A 20,990-nucleotide genomic window follows, 5' to 3' on the forward strand; every position below is an offset into this window, starting at 1 on the left:
TCCTACTTATTACAATTTACAAGGAGAAAAAAAAAATTGTGAATTCAATTTTGTCAAAATTTACCAAATTGGGGCATTTAGCATCCACTCTCTCCAAATAAAATAAAGTAAAAGTTATAAAAATTCTAAGAGACATCAAAAGAAAGAGTAACATGATTACAAATGAGTTAGTATGAAAACCCCACATTGGCTCTGTTGAGCATATGATAAAATTCTCAAATGACATACACACAGAAAACATATTTAATTCTTCTATAAAAAAAATCATATTTAATGTGAAATTACCTAATTGTATAAAACCCCAAACTAATTAGGTAAATAATTGCCAAGCAGATTAATCAATTAGAAAGCAGCGCAACCATATAACTGAGTTAATTTGCAACTTATCATTTGGGCACAAATTTTCGTTCTTCTAATTTTTGGTCTGTACACTTACATTTGTGGGTCCCTAATTTTATCATTTTATGCTCCTCGAGAAATTGTGACCAATCAGTTGCGCTTATGTAGCTTACGGTAGCATATTTTTTGGTCCAGACTCTTTCTTTTTCTTCATATTGAATTCTGTGAGTCTTGTAGATGTGAGCAGTTTCAAAATTAGTTTTTCAGTTCACGAGTAAACAAGTTTGAGGTAGGAAAAATCTTGACTTTACTCACAAATGCAACAATAATTATTTACAATCTAAACAAATGAGAAAAATGAAAGAGGGAGAAACATACACCCTTTTTATTATTATTTTGAGATGAGAGGATTTGAAAATGCATCATTTTTTATGAAATACGGTTGCATGTTGATATTCAAATAACTAGTATATTTTGGACAAATTCTAAAATAATTTTTAAATTATGATTTGTATGGTGATGTAGTTTATTTTGATACTACCTACTGACCCAATAAAAACTATCATCCATTGGCACCTAAAATTGGAGTGAATCATCAAAGACAATCAATATATAAACCTCACAATTGTGTGAATTCTATATGTTGTGAGAGTATATATTGGAGGCACAAGATACATTCTTCCGTCCTAAGATCTTTCTTAGCAGTAAATTATAGTACATACATGATACATCCATATAAGAATTATGATTACAAATGATTTTCGGGTATGAAGATGCAATGCTGTCTCTTCTAAGTCCCATAACAAAATTGAAAGGATACAATCTTCTAATAAATATTTAATCATTTAATGTCAGACCATCCTATTGTTTAAAACACCAAACATATTAGGTAATAATTGCAAAACCAATTAAAATGCACCACAACCACATAACTGAGTTGATTTGCAATTTGCCAAGGGTCTTATAGCTCAACTAACACCTTCTAGTGTTTTCAATAAAGACATCCAAGATTGTTAGTCCACCAATTTTGTTGGTTCCAAAATATTATTGTTCTTGAGAAATCGTGACCAATCTATTGTGCCTTCCTGGCTTGCAGTAGCATATTTCTTGGTCCAGTCTCTTGCATTTTCATCATATTGAATTCTCTGAGTCTTATACATTTGAGCAATCTCACAATCAATTGGGTCATCAGGTTCAGGGTTGGAGAAGCGAGCATAGATAACTAGGAGAAGTTGGAAGATGGTAAGTGATGGGCGCCATGATTTCTCAACACATACCCTGCCATCTCGGCCAATGTTTGGGTGGTAAACCTGCATTTTGCAAGCCAATAGAGTATATAGTTAAATCTAATTGTCGGAAAAAAAAACACAAATTTTAGTGTGTTGGCCAATACACTTACATGGGTGAATTTAATTAGAAAACTTAAATATTTCACACCTAAGAAAAAACTGTAATAAAGTTTGATCCTTAAAAAAAAAACCAAAGCATGGTTAATCAACTTATCAATGATTACTATAAGAAGCACAAAATTGTTAGGAACTGACATTACTCACAATTAATGAAAAGATTGTGTATTGGTTTTGGATCTATGCTACATGCATAAAGATCTCTAAAACTACCAGCTTAAGAATTCCATAGGATGATCTGAAATAAGCACAGGTTACAGATAAGATACAAAATTATAAAAAGTAACGAAAAACGTGTAGTATTTTTCAATAGTATGCCAATTTATTACTCTCGAATAGCAGTCTCAAATTTTAGAAGTGAGGGAAGACAAGAACATAACATCGGATATCAAGGTACAGGCAAAACAAGCAAAAACATGTCTTCTATGATTTACCATCAGATAAATGGACATGCATAGTTGCATACCAAAGGCTATAGTAGAATTTGATCAAAGACAAGTCTTGTATGTTTTGTTATCCACATCGGTTTTCAGATTTACCATTAATTTTTTTTAAATTTTTTTAGTTTAGATGCAGAACAAGTTTTAATGGCAAAAAAGAATACATTCGATTCACCTTGACTAATCTGTTATTTCCATAGCCAATCCCAAAAATTTTAGGATTAAGGCTTAATTCACAAGCTTCAACCATAAATAATCAAAATTTAACAAAGAGAAGGCTGTCAATATTACCTTGGTTAGGAATTTGACCTTGGGGTGCTGAAATGGATGACCAGGAGACAAATAGATTTTTAAGAGGAAGACCCCATCAGCATAAGGGGTATCTTTGGGACCAATCATGATGGCCTCCCAGTGGAAGAGGCTGTCAACAAGCTCAGCTTTGCAACCTTTAAAAGTCTCTATCTGAAAATTCTTGTAGTCCCACACAATTCTCCTAGTAGCTCCTGTATTTGCAGTTCTCAACAAAGAGAAATTCTTCCCCCAAATGTCAGCTGTTAGATCAAGGAAATAACAACTGGTGTGAGAGAAGTAGATTCATTTTCACAATTATTTTAATTGCAAAGATCGTGTCTTTTTCAAGAGTTTACACATGATATTATTGATATGAGTTATGATACTGTACTCACAAATGAACAGAATAAAACAAAATGAAAAAATGTGACCCAAGTTTCACTGTGCCGTGTTCAAGCTTAATCTAACATCCTACCCATTAAGAAACTAAAAAATAGAACTCTTACATGACAGTATAATTGACCATTAATTCTATACCAGAGATATACATAATGGCTAGAGAAGATTTACCAATAAGTAATCGCCAAGTGGTACAAACAAGACTACATCTCCCAAGATCCTTTGTGTTCATGGAGCGTCTAAATATAAGTTCCATGAGTTCTTGTGGTATCTTGGACCATGAACATGAATCCATGGAAAGAAAGAAGAAGCTCAAATCTCAACTCAAAATTTGGTTACAATATGATTGGCTAGTTTCTGTGGCATTGAAACTGACTTCAGAGAATTTAAGAAATGGGATAGGTGGATAGGGATAGCTACCAGTAACTTCTGTATGAAGGAAATTAGTAAAGTGCAGAGCTCCAATTTAAAATCAAGCAGTGAAGTAAGTCAAGGCATTCCCATTACTTTACAATCTAAAGTCTAAGTTGTGAAGTCAGTCAAGGCATATTTCAATGAAATTATTAGAGTTTAACTACGAATGGGCATGCAAGAACTTTATTTTTATTTTATTTTTATAATATTTTTTTTATACTACTAAAAAATATAACTCTTACATAACAACATAATTGATCATTAATTCTGTAACAAAGTTTTTTTTTTTAATAATCTGTGACAAAAAATGAAAAACCCTTCAACTAAACGTAAACAAATGGCTAGAAAAGATGTACCAATAACCAATGTCCAAGTGGTAAAACAAGACTACATCTCGCAAGATCCTTCGAATTAATATTGTTGCGTCTGAATACACGATCAGTGAGTTCTCGGGGTAGGTTGGACCATGAACAGGCATCCATTAGAGCAAGAAAGAGAAAGCTCAACTCTCAAACTCAAAATCTGGTGGGGACAAGTTTTAGTTATCAATAATCAATGTTGTTTACAAACTGACTTTTGAGAAGTTAGGAAAGTGCAGAGGTCCTACCAAAAAGTCAAGTAGTGATGTGAAATAGAATGAGGCATATTCCCATGAAGTTACTTTTTATGTTGATTTATTTATAAATATTTTTGGACCAAGATTTTGATTAAATAGATAATGCAGAATATTGCTAAGAGCACTAAAATGATATTGACATGAGCTAGAAGCCCATTTTACATCAATATCATATTGGACACCGGACCCAATTCTTACCCTATTATTCTAATCTTAAAAAATAATTTGGTCTTACATTAAAAGGTGTTCTAATTTGTACTTTTCATATAGATTCATGTTAAGTAGGCTTTTGAGTTTTGACACATCAATATTTTGCAAAATTGAGGCCCTTGGCATGCAGCTATTCTCTCCAAATAAATTGTTTTGCAAATAGTATCTCAGTACTCAAATTAATAACAATAATTAAGTAGAAATTAAATAACAAGCAAGCACAAAAAACACAAGAATTTACATGGTTTAGCAAACTGCCTATCTCCACGGTAAAAATCAGCTGCATTGCTAGGGTTTGTTTGTTTGTTTTTTTTTTTTTTTTTTTGTTTTTTTGTTTTTGTTTTTTGTGTGGAATTCTTCTCTTTTCTATATGGCTTGCGGCTAGGTTATTGGAGCGCTCACCAATCAACCTTGATCTGCCGCAACACTAACCTAAAATTACTACAAAAGCCAAAAGGCTTGATTTATATATATATATATATATATATATATATATATATATATAGGGAATTCTATTCCCTTTTGTATTCGGTCAACTTGGGTTGGAAATACAAGCCACGGCCCGACGTCAACATAAATTAATAAACAAGTCAAGTAAAACAAAAAGTAAAATATTTTTTTTTAGAAAGAACAAAAAGTTAAAATTGAATATGAAGAACTCATTTAGCTCTTTTTTAGCCCTATGATAAAATTGAAAAGATAAAATTGAAAAGAAATAGATAGAGAAAGCATATTTAATATCAAATTATCTGACACAAGTATAAAGTACTAGTAGGTTCCAGTTAGTTTAAGTGCGCTAACTGATAAAGTCTCTAATAGTTGATTTAGAGATTTAGAGTTTAATCTCCACCAACATTAAAAACCAATTAATATTTTGATTTGATGATAAAACATTATCATTAAGAACAGACACTATAGATTGAAACTCTCTTTCTCAAAAAAAAAAAAAAAGCACCAAATTGATTGGGTAATAATTGCTAAGCAGACTAATCAGTTAAAAAGCACCCTGCAATCTTCAAAGAGTTAAGTTGCAAGTTATTTTTGGACCTTTTTTAAGGGAATATATATTATATATAAATATATGTAAGTACACAGTTTATATTAAAATTGGAATCATAACAAAACAAGGAGTACCAAAGGAAATCAAAATACAAGATCAAAAGCTAGGACATTGTCAAAATAAACAACCGCGATTCAAATGAGTTCCCCCCAGTCCTGCTAGTTTGCCTACACATCTGTTGGTTTCTCTATATATACATGAACTACTGCTACTTGACATTGTTTAGCTTTTTAATGTCCTGCAATCAAAAACCAAAACAGCATACCATGGAGGCACCAATTTGATTCATTCTTCTTTTCCATCTATTCTTGTGGTTCCAAAATCTTATGGTCCATGAGAAACTGTGACCAGTCTATTGCACTATTCTGTCTTGCAGTAGCATATTTCTTGGTCCAGGTTCTTGCCTTTTGTTCATATTGGATTCTCTGAGTCCTATAGATGTGAGCAATCTCAAAATCAAGGGGGTCCTCATGATCAGGGTTGGAGAAGAGAGCGTAGATTACTCGGATAATGTTTGAAATGGACATTGCTGCGCACCATGATCTCTCAAGACATAAGCAGCCATCTTGGCCAATGTTTGGATGATACACCTGCATTTCATACATGCTCGCTGATATATCATTGAATCAAAACAAAGCCTAGTCAATCAACTTATCAATGATTATTTAAAGAAGCAAAAATGGCTAGGAAGTGGCATGACTATCAATATTAATGAAAAGATTGTGTACATGGCACAGAGCTAAATTCGTTTAGTGTTTGTTTGGGTTAGCAATTTGAAAATATGCATTTTGAAAAAATATCTATTTCAAAAGACATGTTGAAAATGAGATTTCTAAAAACACAAAAATTTGTGAAAAGTATTACTGCTGTAAAAAACTATGTTGCAGAAACACAATTTTGCATTAAAAATTGCGTATTTGAAAAAGCATCATGAGTCACAATTTGAAAACACACTCCATAGAAGGATCTGAAACTAGCAGTTGAAAAATTCCTTACTCCATAGGGGGATCTTAAATATGCAATGGTAATACAAAAGAAATGAAAAATTAGAAAATAAGGAAAACAGAAAAACATGTCAGTTTCTTAAGTTTGCCAATTTACACTCCAATAGAAACCACAATTTTAGAAGCGAGGGAAGATGAAAAAATAGAAAATGGGATATCTAGGTACGGGCAAAACAAGAACGTGTCAGAAATCAAAGCAAAAACAATCAGAAAAATGGTTACTTGATCAAATACCCATGCTACTTATCAGTCAAGAAAGTGAAAATGAAAAGAACACTAACTGCTAGAAAGGAGAGAGCCTATTATGTTCATGTTTTACCATCAGATAAATGGACTTGAATACCTAAGGGCTAAGATTCCAGTAGAATTTGATTAAAGACATGGAAACTCTCCTGGTTTCCCTTTGGAAATAAAAAAGAGAAAGGCACAGAGCAGTTCAATGTTTTTCACGATACAGATTATATTTGTTATATTGAAATGAAATTCAACTGCCTTCTATTAAGGCATAGGAACTAAAATGAAAGCCTTTTTTGGAGGATCGCCTTTCATTGCAATATAAAAAATATAATCTGTATCAGGAATAACATAAACCATAACTGATCCTCCAAAAGTGGCTTTTATTTTTTTTTAGCTTAAATTCTTCTAAATTTAATTCTAGGCTTATTATTTCTCCAATTGTCTTCCATGTTTCGCCATTCATATTGGCTTTCAGTTTTATCAATACAACTACAAATTTGTTCCATGCATCAAACAATCATAATTTAAGAAAGGGAAGGCTGTCAATATTACCTTGGTTTGGAATGTGATTTCAGGAGGCTCAAACGGATATTTCTTAGAGAAATGGATGTTTAAGAGGAAAACTCCACCAGCATAAAGGCTATTTTGGGGTCCAATCATGATTGCCCCCCAATGGAAGAGGCTCTCAACAAGCCTAGCTTTGCAACCTTTTGGAGGGTCCATCTGGAACTTCTCATACTCCCTCAGAATTCTCCTACTAGGATTTTTAAATGCAGGTCTCAACAAAGATAGTTTCTTCCCCCAAATATCAACTGTTATATCACCAAATTTGCAGTCTAGGTGAGTAATTGAACAATGAAAAAAGGAAATAACAATGGATGAGATTCTTAAATTCTCTTATTTTAAAATAGGTTGCATGAAAAAGTTATACAAAAAATAAAGGTGAGATTAAAATAAAATTGTTACTCTGAAAAAGTGCAATTCAATCTGCAGTACCAATTGAACTCTCAGATAATTGATACTACCAATTGACCATTAAGAAAATGGCAAAATTTGACCAAGTTTCACTGTTCCTTGCCAAACCCATGTAGAAAAACCTTTATGAAAAGCTATTATATCATATCAAAATGAAAACATTAACAGATTAAAGAGTTAAAGCACCTCAATTGATTAGAGTTTCACTACCTAAAAAAAAAAAAAAAAACAGACATATTTCTCTTCACTACTAATGAAATAGAACTCTCAGATGTTATTAAATTGATCAATAATAATTCTGTCACCAAAAAATTCAAAGAAATTTTTTCTTCAAGTAATTCTCTAAATAATCAATTATAATCAAACATGCATGCACAAAGGGTAGAGAGAGAAACAAACATATATATACCAATAATGTTTCGCCAATTAGTACAGACAATAGTGCATCTTGCAAGATCCTTGGAGTCCATTGGCCTTCTGAATATTCGGTCGATGAGTTCTCTTGGTAGATTGGACCATGATGAACATGGCGCCATTGGAAGAAAGAAGAAGCTCAGGACTCAAGTTTGTTCGTGAACACGCACGTTTGGCACCATTGGGTGGTTTTTATGGCGTGGGCATTTACGAACTGACTGACTTTTGAGTCAAAAAGAGAGTTTCAGATCATATCAGAACTTTATATATATATATATATATATATATATTAATGGAATTTATATTCCCATGACGACAGGGCATATTTTATATTCCCATGAGTTCATGACAATACTATTCTAGATTCTAAATATGGTTTGTTTGTTTCTATGGCATTAATGGAATTTATGAGCCAAGACAAACAATAGAGTTTCACGGAAATAATACTAGCCTTACGTTTCGTTTGTTTTGATGGAAAATCTTATGTAAAGATAATTTTCTGTATTTTTCCGTATTTGGTAGCATAAAAAAAGATGAATCAAATGAAAACTATCTTTGGTCAACTTAAAAAGTATGACTTATTTTTAGACATTATTTTCCATTAAATTTTTTTGGAAAACAACTTTATCTCACAGCAAGCTAAATAAAAGAAGTTAGGAAATTGCTTTTTAACTCATTTAAAATTGCTACCAAACATTGGAAAATGAGATAGTTTTATAGAAAATAATTTTTGAAAAATGACTCATTTTCTAGAAAATATCATTTTCTAGAAAATATCATTGTTGAAACAAACAGAGTGAACTAGGAAAGCTTTTCTATGAGGGAAAATGCAAAACTCCTAGACCTATCTAATATATATATATATATGTAGGAAGAAGTCAAGTCGTGAAAACTTTTCCCATGACATTACCATTCTTGAGGATGATTGGATGAGAAGAATAAATTCCTTTTAATCCATTGACAAAAAATTGATACTAATGGCCAAAAAAAAAAAAAAAAAAAAAAAAAAACCAAAAGTTATACACAAGTTAGATAAGTTAAAATTAAAATTGAAAAAAGGATAGAGTAAAACTTTTTGTGAGAGAGAATTGAGCCAATGCACCAGGTGCAATACCTAGCAATTTCATATCTCAGTCTTATATTGAGCTACAAAACCAAGTGATGTATATAGAATCATTTGGTATTATTGTAGACAGTACAACTTTAATAGTTGAGTTTTGATTGTAAAGCTTTTGATTTGAGAAATAACAAAAGATGATTGTAGCCTACAGGTGCCTTTGACTTGGGCACAAAGCTCTTCAAGTAGGGGAGGAGAGTTAGGCTTGGTTCTCTCTGCAGGATGGACCTTGGGAATACTCCAAGACACAGAAGCAGTCTATGTATATGAGTTATGTTAACGGGGTGGACTTAGGACTATTGTTAATAAACTCTATTAAGTAAGTTTTAACACCATTTTTATAGAAGAGAACAAATTATTGAGTACAAAGTAGACTTCGGCCTTAATTAATCTAGCTTGGGTTGAATGCACAAGTATTGTGAACCACGTAGTCCAACTCGGCTCCCATCACTAATGGACCCAACTCCAATAAACTCTAGTGCCATTCTAGACTCAAATCCATCTAAGGCCCAATTTTCTTTTAAGCATGTAGAACTTGTGCAGGGGCTACGGAGGTGAGAGGAGCATGTGCAAAATAATTGTGCATTGGAGAAAATAACACCATGGATGAATGACGGTGTTACTTCAATTCTTGTGGATTCATAAGATGCAGCAACGTTTAGAAGAATTTTCTCAAGGGCCCTGACTATAGGGATCTGAGCAAATGCACAATGTTCAAAAAAAATTGTGTAAGAATATAGACAATTGGTAATTCTCTTAATATTAATTAACCAAAATCTTGGGCTATAAAACCAATTGGGCAAACCGGTGGCAATTTCATAGTTTTTTTTTGGAAGTACCACTTTAAGGCAGCATGGAGTTACTATTCTTGAGGATGATTTATTTAGAACTTCTTTTTGGATCAAAACTATGATTTGAATGTGAAGATTAACTTATAAAACAAAGAAAAAATCGTATGTATATGAGCCTAGTCTTCCATTTCATTGAAACTTTATATCCCTGGAGAACATTCAAGATTGATCCATAACACATGATATGCACACCAACTTGTGAGCTTACCATCTACCTGTTATGTCCGCCATTTTATATTTTAATTTAGGACAAAGTTTGGCTACAAACTTAATTGTTGCTTAAGGCTACAACTTCATTTAATATCTTTTTATTAGATGTGAATTTTGACAAATCCACCATTGGATTACATTTATTTCTTATATCCTCCATGTTTACAAAATTTCTAGAAATTCAAAGATTAATAGCTATATCATAAATCAATTATTTAAATTGCAAGTTTTTGTAATCTAAAATTATGTATAAAAAATAAGTTTATGAATCATATACTAAATAATATCGAATGACACAAAATTTAACATGTGTGTTAAAAGTGTAAAGAACATGTAATCCAACAGTTAGAATTTTCAAATATGTACAATGTCAATTTTTTAAATGAAGTTGTGGGCTTTGACTACAACTAAGTTTGTAACCAAACTTTGTCTTTTAATTTATATGTCTTAATATTAAGGGTTTGTTAAAAGCGTAAAGAACATGTAATCCAACGGTTATAATTTTCAAATATGTACAATGTTAATTTTTTAAATGAAGTTGTGGCCTTTGACTACAACTAAATTTGTAACCAAACTTTGTCTTTTAATTTATGTCTTAATATTACGGGTCTGTTTGGTTGGAGGGGTGAAAAAGTGGGAAGATAGAAAATGGTGAGAGGATGGAAAAGTGGGAGGGTAGAAAAGATTTTAATTTCTCTCTTTTTGTTTGGTTGGGAGTGGAAAAGTGGAGAGATGGAAAAAATGAGTTTGTATAAATTTACTCATATACCCTTGTTAAAAAATGATGGCCAATTAAAACAAAAAAGTGACAAACAACCAAAACAAAAAAGCAATCACCCAATTTATTAAAAAATAAAAATCATGTCTAGTTAAACAAAAGAATAAGAAGAAGAAGAAGAAGAAAAACAAAACAACTATCACACCCATAGCCTAACAAAAAGAAAAAAGAAAAAAAAAAAAGACAATGTTCAGGAAAGAAAAGAAAAAAAAAAAAAGGAAAAAAAGAGGCAACGTGCCCACCCACAGCCTAAGAAATCAAAAAAATGAAAAAAAGAAAAAAAAATAGCAACGTTGAGGAAAGAAAAGAAAAAAAAAAAAAGAAAAAAAGAAAAATGAAAGAGGCAACGTGCCCCACACACACACACACACACACACACACTCACACAAAAGGAAGAAAGAAGAAGAAAGGAATTGGACATGAGCATTTTTGTTCATTAAACAGTCCCATTTTCTCTTTTCAGTTTTCTCTCCATTTAGAGGAGAAACCTTTTTGGTGGGCCCAGAGAGAAAACACTCAAGTCCACTATTTATTTTCCTTCATTCCCACCCAACCAAACACACTCAAAAAAGTGTTCCTTCCCATTTTCTCTCCAAAGTTTTCCATCCATTCTATTTTACCTCCAAACAAACACACCCTAACAATTTAACATTAAGTGTTGGGAATTCAATCAAGAGCCTTATGGCTCAATTACACTATCTAGTTCCCTTGTAAAGGAATTGAACTTCAAAATATTCTTCTCCAACTTATTTTAAGTTTAAAAAAAAAGTTCTGTGAATTTAGATTTATCAAAATTTACCAAATTGAGGCATCTCATATCCATTCTCTCCAAATAACTTAATAATCAAACTAAATATAGTAGACGTTAAAAATCTTCAAAGAGAGATCAAAGAAAGAGTAACATATTCACAAATGATTTTAGAATATGAAAATCAACATTGCCTTTGTTAATCCCTATGATAGAATTCTCGAAGAAGATACACGCAAAAAACATATTTGATGTCCAACTGCCTAATTTTATAAAACACCAAACTAATTAGGTAATATTTGCCAAGAAGATTAATCAATTAAAAATCACCACAACCATATAACCGAGTCAATTTGCAACTTATCTTTGGGCACAAAGTTTCATTCTTCTAATTTTTGTTTGTACACCTACATTGGTGTCTCCCCAATTTTATGCTTCTTGAGAAAGTATGACCAATCTATTGCGCTTATCTGGCTTGCAATAGCAAATTTCTTAGTCCAAACTCTTGCTCTTTCTTCATATTGAGTTCTTTGAGTCTTATATATGTGAGCAATCTCAAAATCAATAGGGTCATCAAGATCAGGGTCATTGAAGCGAGCATAGATTACTAGGAGAACGTGTAAAATGGTCGTTATTGGGCACCATGATGTCTCAAGACATAACCCGCCTTGCTGGTTAATGTTCGGGTGAAAAACCTACAAAGTTGCACAATGATATTATCATTAAAACAAAATCAAATCATGATCACTCAGCTTATCAATTATTATATTGAATGAAAGACTGACAAATTATATTCTTTCAGTTTGTAGTAATTTTAATTTTACACTCTAAACTTTCAAAATTTTAATTTGTTCCCCTAATGTTAGGTATCATTTGGATTTGCTCCCTTCCATCAATGCGTTGTGTCTAGCTTTCCATGAACTACCAAACAGACAACCCAACGACACCTTCTATATTTGAATTTGTTTTGATTTTACACTAGTGGCAAATTTGATAGTTTTTGGAAATACCACTTTAAGGCATGAAGTTACTTTTCTTTGGGTATAATTTATTTAGAAAATTTTTGGATCAAAAGTATGATTAGAATATGAAGATTAGCTTATAAAACAAAGCAAAGATCATAAGGCTACACTAGGCCCCCTTAGAAAGAAAAGGGCATGGGTTTGAGCCCATTCTCATCAATTTCCCTATTTTCAATCTTCAGAATGAAGTTAGTTTTGTAATTCTTCTAAAAAAAAAGTTAGTTTTGTAATATTTAGATGGTATTATTCACAAAGATCATAATAGTAAGAAAGCTTTTAACAAACCATATATGTATATGAGCCAAGTCTTCGATTTCATTAAAACATTGACATCTCTTGAGTTGAGTGAGCTCAATTAAATAGTGGCTCAAAATTAAAGGTATGGAGAACATTCAAGATTGAGCTACATCCATAGCACATACTATCATCAAGATCAAGTGTTGGTGTCTCTCTCAAAAAAAAAAAAAAAAAAAAAAGAAAAAAAAAGGAAAAAAGATCAAGGGTTGGTAATTGAATCAAGAGCCTTGTGGCTCAATGAGACTAACCACTTATCAAGGAGAACTTGAGTTCAATTTCTCTTCTCCTACTTATTACAATTTACAAGGAGAAAAAAAAAAATTGTGAATTCAAGTTTATCAAAATTTACCAAATTGGGGCATTTAGCATCCACTCTCTCGAAATAAAATAGAGTAAAAGTATAAAAATTCTAAGAGACATCAAAAGAAAGAGTAACATGATTACAAATGAGTTAGTATGAAAACCCCACATTGGCTCTGTTGAGCATATGATAAAATTCTCAAATGACATACACACAGAAAACATATTTAATTCTTCTATAAAAAAACTCATATTTAATGTGAAATTGCCTGATTGTATAAAACCCCAAACTAATTAGGTAAATAATTACCAAGCAGATCAATCAATTAGAAAGCACTGCAACTATATAACTGAGTTAATTTGCAACTTATCATTTGGGCACAAATTTTCGTTCTTCTAATTTTTGGTTTGTACACTTACATTTGTGGGTCCCTAATTTTATCATTTTATGCTCCTCGAGAAATTGTGACCAATCAGTTGCGCTTATGTAGCTTACGGTAGCATATTTCTTGGTCCAAAATCTTTCTTTTTCTTCATATTGAATTCTGTGAGTCTTGTTGATGTGAGCAATTTCAAAATTAGTTTTTCAGTTCACGAGTAAACAAGTTCGAGGTAGGAAAAATCTTGACTTTACTCACAAATGCAACAATAATTATTTACAATCTAAACAAATGAGAAAAATGAAAGAGGGAGAAACATACACCCTTTTTTTTATTATTATTTTGAGATGAGAGGATTTAAAAATGCATCATTTTTTATGAAATACAGTTGCATGTTGATATTCAAATAACTAGTATATTTTGGACAGATTCTAAAATAAATTTTAAATTATGATTTGTATGGTGATGTAGTTTATTTTGATACTACATACTGACCCAATAAAAACTATCGTCCATTGACACCTAAAATTGAAGTGAATCATCAAAGACAATCAATATATAAACCTCACAATTGTGTGAATTCTATATATTGTGAGAGTATATATTGGAGGCACAAGATACATTCTTCCGTCCTAAGATCTTTCTTAGCAGTAAATTATAGTACATACATGATACATCCATATAAGATTTATGATTACAAATGATTTTCGGGTATGAAGATGCAATGCTGTCTCTTCTGAGTCCCATAACAAAATTGAAAGGATACAATCTTCTAATAAATATTTAATCATTTAATGTCAGAGCATCCTATTGTTTAAAACACCAAACATATTAGGTAATAATTGCAAAACCAATTAAAATGCACCACAACCACATAATTGAGTTCATTTGCAATTTGCCAAGGGTCTTCTAGCTCAACTAACACCTCCTAGTGTTTTCAATAAAGACATCCAAGATTGTTAGTCCACCAATTTTGTTGGTTCCAAAATTTTATTGTTCTCGAGAAATCGTGACCAATCTATTGCGCTTTCCTGGCTTGCAGTAGCATATTTCTTGGTCCAGTCTCTTGCATTTTCATGATATTGAATTCTCTGAGTCTTATACATTTGAGCAATCTCACAATCAATTGGGTCATCAGGTTCAGGGTTGGAGAAGCGAGCATAGATAACTAGTAGAAGTTGGAAGATGGTAAGTGATGGGCACTATGATTTCTCAACACATACCCTGCCATCTCGGCCAATGTTTGGGTGGTAAACCTGCATATTGCCAGCCAAAAGAGTATATAGTTAAATTTAATTGTCAGAAAAAAAAAAAAAAAAAAAAAAACACAAATTTTAGTGTGTTGGCCAATACACTTACATGGGTGAATTTAATTAGAAAACTTAAATATTTCACACCTAAGAAAAAACTGTAATAAAGTTTGATCCTTAACAAAAAAACCAAAGCATGGTTAATCAACTTATCAATGATTACTATAAGAAGAACAAAATTGTTAGGAACTGACATTACTCACAATTAATGAAAAGATTGTGTATTGGTTTTGTATCTATGCTACATGCATAAAGATCTCTAAAACTACTAGCTTAAGAATTCCATAGGATGATCTGAAATAAGCACAGGTTACAGATAAGATACAAAATTATAAAAAGTAACGAAAAACGTGTAGTATTTTTCAATAGTATGCCAATTTATTACTCTCGAATAGCAGTCTCAAATTTTAGAGGTGAGGGAAGACAAGAACATAACATCGGATATCAAGGTACAGGCAAAACAAGCAAAAACATGTCTTCTATGAATGGTAATCAGATAAATGGACATGCATAGTTGCATACCAAAGGCTATAGTAGAATTTGATCAAAGACAAGTCTTTTATGTTTTGTTATCCACATCGGTTTTCAGATTTACCATTAAATTTTTTTTTATTTAATTTTTTTAGTTTAGATGCAGAACAAGTTTTAATGGCAAAAAAGAATACATTCGATTCACCTTGACTAATCTGTTATTTCCATAGCCAATCCCAAAAATTTTAGGATTAAGGCTTAATTCACAAGCTTCAACCATAAATAATCAAAATTTAACAAAGAGAAGGCTGTCAATATTACCTTGGTTAGGAATTTGACCTTGGGGTGCTGAAATGGATGACCAGGAGACAAATAGATTTTTAAGAGGAAGACCCCATCAGCATAAGGGGTATCTTTGGGACCAATCATGATGGCCTCCCAGTGGAAGAGGCTGTCAACAAGCTCAGCTTTGCAACCTTTAAAAGTCTCTATATGAAAATTCTTGTAGTCCCACACAATTCTCCTAGTAGCTCCTGTATTTGCAGTTCTCAACAAAGAGAAATTCTTCCCCCAAATGTCAGCTGTTAGATCAAGGAAATAACAACTGGTGTGAGAGAAGTAGATTCATTTTCACAATTATTTTAACTGCAAAGATCGTGTCTTTTTCAAGAGTTTACACATGATATTATTGATATGAATTGTGATACTGTACTCACAAATGAACAGAATAAAACAAAATGAAAAAAAGTTACCCAAGTTTCACTGTGCCGTGTTCAAGCTTAATCTAACATCCTACCCATTAAGAAACTAAAAAATAGAACTCTTACATAACATTAACCATTAATTCTGTACCAGATATATATTATATATTATATATTATATATATATATATATATATATATATATATAATGGCTAGAGAAGATTTACCAATAAGTAATCGCCAAGTGGTACAAACAAGACTACATCTTCCAAGATCCTTTGTGTTCATGGAACGTCTAAATATAAGTTCCATGAATTCTCGTGGTAGGTTGGACCATGAACTTGAATCCATGGAAAAAAAGAAGAAGCTCAAATCTCAACTCAAAATTTGGTTTCAATATGATTGGCTAGTTTCTGTGGCATTGAAACTGACTTTAGAGAATTAAAGAAATGGGATAGGGATAGCTACTATTAACTTCTGTATGAAGGAAATTAGTAAAGTGCAGAGCTCCAATTTAAAATCAAGCAGTGATGTCAGTCAAGGCATTCCCATTACTTTACAATCTAAAGTCTAAGTTGTGAAGTCAGTCAAGGCTTATTTCAATGAAATTATTAGAGTTTAACTACGAATGGGCATGAAAGAACTTTATTTTTATTTTATTTTTATTTTAATTTTTTTTATACTACTAAAAAATATAACTCTTACATAACAACATAATTGATCATTAATTCTGTAACAAAGATTTTTTTTTTAATAATCTATGACAAAAAGAGATAAACCCTTCAACTAAACATAAACAAATGTCTAGAGAAGATTTACCAATAACTAATCTCCAAGTGGTACAAACAAGACTACATCTCGTAAGATCCTTTGAATTGATATTGTTGCGTCTAAATACACGATCAGTGAGTTCTCGGGGTAGGTTGGACCATGAACAGGAATCCATTAGCGCAAGAAAGAGAAAGCTCAACTCTCAAACTCAAAATCTGGTGGGGGCAAGTTTTAGTTATCAATAATCAATGTTTGAGAAGTTAGGAAAGTGCAGAGCTCCTACCAAAAAGTCAAGTAGTGATGTGAATAACAATGAGGAATATTCCCATGAAGTTACTTTTTATGTTGATTTACCTATAAATATTTTTGGGCCAAGATTTTGATTAAATAGATAATGAAGAATATTTCTAAGAGCAGTAACATGATATTGCGGAAAGGTCCAAAATGACATGAGCTGGAAGCCCATTTTACATCAATATCATATTGGATACTAGACACAATTCTTACCCTATTATTCTCATCTTAAAAAATTAATTTGGTCTCACATTAAAAGGTGTTCTAATTTGTACTTTTCATATAGATTAATGCTAAGTAGGCTTTTGAGTTTTGACACATCAATATTTTGCAAAATTGAGGCACTTGGCATGCAGCTATTCTCTCCAAATAAATTGTTCTGCAAATGGTATCCGAGGACTTAAATTAATAACAATAATTAAACAGAAATTAAATAATAAGCAAGCACAAAGAACACAAGAATTTACATGATTTAGCAAACTGCGGCTGCATTGCTAGGGTGTTTTTTTTTTTTTGTGTGTGTGTGTGTGTAAGTACATAATTTTTGCTAGGGTGATTTAGCAAAATTGTTCTAATTTGTTATTGTTATTAATAACAATAACCTTTTAATGTTCTGCAAATTAAAAGGTTAATTTTTTTTTAGAAAGAACAAAAAGTTAAAATTGAATATGAAGAACTCATTTAGCTCTTTTTTAACCCTGATAAAATTGAAAAGAAATAGATAGAGAAAGCATATTTAATATCAAATTATTTGACACAAATATAAAGTACCAGTAGGTTTCAGTTAGTTCAACTGCGCTAACTGATAAAGTTTCTAATGGTTGATTTAGAGATTTGGGGTTTAATCCTCACCTACATCAAAAATCAATTAATGTTTTGATTTGATGATAAAACGTTATCATTAAGAGCGGACACTATAGGTTGAAACTCTCATTCTTTAAAAAAAAAAAAAATATATATATATATATATATATATATATTTATATAAATATAAAGCACCCCGCAATCTTCAAAGAGTTAATTTGCAAGTTATTTTTGGACTTTTTTTAAGGGAATATATATTATATATAAATATATGTAAGTACACAGTTTATATTAAAATTGGAATCATAACAAAACAAGGAGTACCAAAGGAAATCAGAATACAAGATCAAAAGCTAGGACATTGTCAAAATAAACAACCGCGATTCAAATGAGTTCCCCAGTCCTGCTAGTTTGCCTACACATCTGTTGGCTTCTCTATATATACATGAACTACTGCTACTTGACATTGTTTAGCTTTTTAATGTCCTGCAATCAAAAACCAAAACAGCATACCATTTGATTCATTCTTCTTTTCCACCTATTCTTGTGGTTCCAAAATCTTATGGTCCATGAGAAACTGTGACCAGTCTATTGCACTATTCTGTCTTGCAGTTGCGTATTTCTTGGTCCAGGCTCTTGCCTTTTGTTCATATCGGATTCTCTGAGTCCTATAGATGTGAGCAATCTCAAAATCAAGGGGGTCCTCATGATCAGGGTTGGAGAAGAGAGCGTAGATTACTCGGATAATGTTTGAAATGGACATTGCTGCGCACCACGATCTCTCAAGACATAAGCAGCCATCTTGGCCAATGTTCGGGTGATACACCTGCATTTCATACATACATGCTCACTGATATATCATTGAATCAAAAGAAAGCCTAGTCAATCAACTTATCAACGATTATTTAAAGAAGCAAAAATGGCTAGGAAGTGGCATGACTATCAATATTAATGAAAAGATTGTGTACATGGCACAGAGCTAAATTTGTTTAGTGTTTGTTTGGGTTAGCGATTTGAAAATATGCATTTTGAAAAAATAGCTATTTCAAAAGACATGTTGAAAATGAGATTTCTAAAAACACAAAAATTTGTGAAAAGTATTACTGCTGTAAAAAACTATGTTGCAGAAACACAATTTTGCATTAAAAATTGCGTATTTGAAAAAGCATCATGAGTCACAATTTGAAAACACACTCCATAGGAGGATCTGAAACTAGTAGTCGAAAAATTCCTTACTCCAATAGAAAAATTAGAAAATAAGGAAAACAGAAAAATTAGAACATAAGGAAAACAGAAAAACTTGTCAGTTTCTTAAGTTTGCCAATTTACACTCCAATAGAAACCACAATTTTGGAAGCGAGGGAAGATGAAAAAATAGAAAATGGGATATCTAGGTACAGGCAAAACAAGAACGTGTCAGAAATCAAAGCAAAAACAATCAGAAAAATGGTTACTTGATCAGATACCCATGCTACTTATCAGTCAAGAAAGAGAAAATGAAAAGAACACTAACTGCTAGAAAGGACAGAGCCTATTATGTTCATGTTTAACCATCAGATAAATGGACTTGTATGCCTAAGGGCTAAGATTCCAGTAGAATTTGATTAAAGACATGGAAACTCCCCTGATTTCCCTTTGGAAATAAAAAAGAGAAAGACACAGAGCAGTTCAATGTTTTTCACGATACAGATTATATTTGTTATATTGAAATGAAATTCAACTGCCTTCTATTAAGGCATAGGAACTAAAATGAAAGCCCTTTTTGGAGGATCACCTTTCATTGCAATATAAAAAATATAATCTGTATCAGGAATAACATAAACCATAACTGATCCTCCAAAAGTAGCTTTTATTTTTATTTAGCTTAAATTCTTCTAAATTTAATTCTAGGCTTATTATTACTCCAATTGTCTTTCATGTTTCGCCATTCATATTGGCTTTCAGTTTTATCAATACAACTACAAATTTGTTCCATGCCTCAAACAATCATAATTTAAGAAAGGGAAGGCTGTCAATATTACCTTGGTTTGGAATGTGATTTCAGGAGGCTCAAACGGGTATTTCTTAGAGAAATGGATGTTTAAGAGGAAAACTCCACCAGCATAAAGGCTATTTTGGGGTCCAATCATGATTGCCCCCCAATGGAAGAGGCTCTCAACAAGCCTAGCTTTGCAACCTTTTGGAGGGTCCATCTGGAACTTCTCATACTCCCTCAGAATTCTCCTACTAGGATTTTTAAATGCAGGTCTCAACAAAGATAGTTTCTTCCCCCAAATATCAACTGTTATATCACCAAATTTGCAGTCTAGGTGAGTAATTGAACAATGAAAAAAGGAAATAACAACGGATGAGATTCTTAAATTCTCTTATTTTAAAATAGGTTGCATGAAAAAGTTATACAAAAAATAAAGGTGAGATTAAAATAAAATTGTTACTTTGAAAAGTGTAATTCAATCTGCAGTACCAATTGAACTCTCAGATAATTGATACTACCAATTGATCATTAAGGAAATGGCAAAATTTGACCAAGTTTCACTGTTCCTTGCCAAACCCATGTAGAAAAACATTTATGAAAAGCTATTATATCATATCAAAATGAAAACATTCACAGATTAAAGAGTTAAAGCACCTCAATTGATTTGAGTTTCACTACCTAAAAAAAAAAAATACAGACATATTTCTCTTCACTACTAATGAAATAGAACTCTCAGATGATATTAAGTTGATCAATAATAATTCTGTCACAAAAAAATTCAAACAAATTTTTTCTTCAAGTAATTCTCTAAATAATCAATTATAATCAAACATGCATGCACAAAGGGTAGAGAGAGAAACAAACATATATATACCAATAATGTTTCGCCAATTAGTACAGACAAGAGTGCATCTTGCAAGATCCTTGGAGTCCATTGGCCTTCTGAATATTCGGTCGATGAGTTCTCTTGGTAGATTGGACCATGATGAACATGGCGCCATTGGAAGAAAGAAGAAGCTCAGGACTCAAGTTTGTTCGTGAACACGCACGTTTGGCACCATTGGGTGGTTTTTATGGCGTGGGCATTTACGAACTGACTGACTTTTGAATCAAAAAGAGAGTTTCAGATCATATCAGAACTTTATATATATATATA

General features: G+C 31.9%; 3 protein-coding genes across 14 annotated transcripts; all 3 read right to left on the reverse strand.

Annotated features, from left to right (window-relative positions):
* Positions 1-1,069: 1,069 nt before the first annotated feature.
* LOC126694513 (ubiquitin-conjugating enzyme E2 11-like) lies at positions 1,070-17,062 on the reverse strand. Of its 12 annotated transcripts, none has more exons than XR_007645798.1 (4): positions 16,810-17,061; positions 15,611-15,870; positions 14,647-14,764; positions 1,070-1,531 (listed from the first exon to the last, which is right to left on the reverse strand). XR_007645798.1 is itself a non-coding variant. In XM_050390841.1 (4 exons), exons 2-4 carry the CDS (start codon positions 16,339-16,341, stop codon positions 1,353-1,355), a joined length of 681 nt encoding a protein of 226 aa, XP_050246798.1. In that variant the 5' UTR covers positions 16,342-16,403; positions 16,810-17,050; the 3' UTR covers positions 1,070-1,352. The 12 variants fall into 12 exon arrangements, 10 of the variants coding, with proteins under 10 accessions (XP_050246798.1, XP_050246800.1, XP_050246799.1 ...); XR_007645797.1 differs by having other exon boundaries at positions 1,070-1,318; positions 14,434-14,764; positions 16,810-17,060; XM_050390841.1 differs by lacking the exons at positions 14,647-14,764; positions 15,611-15,870 and adding exons at positions 2,477-2,736; positions 16,218-16,403 and having other exon boundaries at positions 1,070-1,649; positions 16,810-17,050.
* On the reverse strand, positions 5,196-20,955 carry LOC126694515 (ubiquitin-conjugating enzyme E2 11-like). The gene is made up of 4 exons (XM_050390846.1): positions 20,709-20,955; positions 19,881-20,140; positions 18,398-18,685; positions 5,196-5,477 (listed from the first exon to the last, which is right to left on the reverse strand). Exons 1-3 carry the CDS (start codon positions 20,833-20,835, stop codon positions 18,398-18,400), a joined length of 675 nt encoding a protein of 224 aa, XP_050246803.1. The 5' UTR covers positions 20,836-20,955; the 3' UTR covers positions 5,196-5,477.
* On the reverse strand, positions 5,244-8,034 carry LOC126694516 (ubiquitin-conjugating enzyme E2 11-like). Its single transcript, XM_050390847.1, has 3 exons — positions 7,801-8,034; positions 6,969-7,228; positions 5,244-5,765 (listed from the first exon to the last, which is right to left on the reverse strand). The coding sequence occupies exons 1-3, from the start codon at positions 7,925-7,927 to the stop codon at positions 5,478-5,480; spliced, it is 675 nt and encodes a 224-aa protein (XP_050246804.1). The 5' UTR covers positions 7,928-8,034; the 3' UTR covers positions 5,244-5,477.
* Positions 20,956-20,990: the final 35 nt, after the last annotated feature.

This window comes from Quercus robur, chromosome 8 (assembly GCF_932294415.1).
Source record: "Quercus robur chromosome 8, dhQueRobu3.1, whole genome shotgun sequence".
NCBI lineage: Eukaryota > Viridiplantae > Streptophyta > Magnoliopsida > Fagales > Fagaceae > Quercus > Quercus robur.

What these genes read in the sequence shown, in the direction of transcription:
- LOC126694515 (XM_050390846.1), bottom strand. Translation starts at nt 20,835, where the DNA reads ATGGCGCCATGTTCATCATGGTCCAATCTACCAAGAGAACTCATCGAC. An exon ending in TAATTGGCGAAACATTATTG is followed by an intron (nt 20,141 to 20,708) that starts GTATATATATGT and finishes GTGATATAACAG; the next exon opens with TTGATATTTGGGGGAAGAAA. An exon ending in AAATCACATTCCAAACCAAG is followed by an intron (nt 18,686 to 19,880) that starts GTAATATTGACA and finishes TATGAAATGCAG; the next exon opens with GTGTATCACCCGAACATTGG.
- LOC126694513 (XM_050390837.1), bottom strand. Translation starts at nt 16,936, where the DNA reads ATGGATTCCTGTTCATGGTCCAACCTACCCCGAGAACTCACTGATCGT. An exon ending in CACTTGGAGATTAGTTATTG is followed by an intron (nt 15,871 to 16,809) that starts GTAAATCTTCTC and finishes TTGATCTAACAG; the next exon opens with CTGACATTTGGGGGAAGAAT. An exon ending in AGGTCAAATTCCTAACCAAG is followed by an intron (nt 1,650 to 15,610) that starts GTAATATTGACA and finishes TGCAAAATGCAG; the next exon opens with GTTTACCACCCAAACATTGG.
- LOC126694516 (XM_050390847.1), bottom strand. Translation starts at nt 7,927, where the DNA reads ATGGCGCCATGTTCATCATGGTCCAATCTACCAAGAGAACTCATCGAC. An exon ending in TAATTGGCGAAACATTATTG is followed by an intron (nt 7,229 to 7,800) that starts GTATATATATGT and finishes GTGATATAACAG; the next exon opens with TTGATATTTGGGGGAAGAAA. An exon ending in AAATCACATTCCAAACCAAG is followed by an intron (nt 5,766 to 6,968) that starts GTAATATTGACA and finishes TATGAAATGCAG; the next exon opens with GTGTATCATCCAAACATTGG.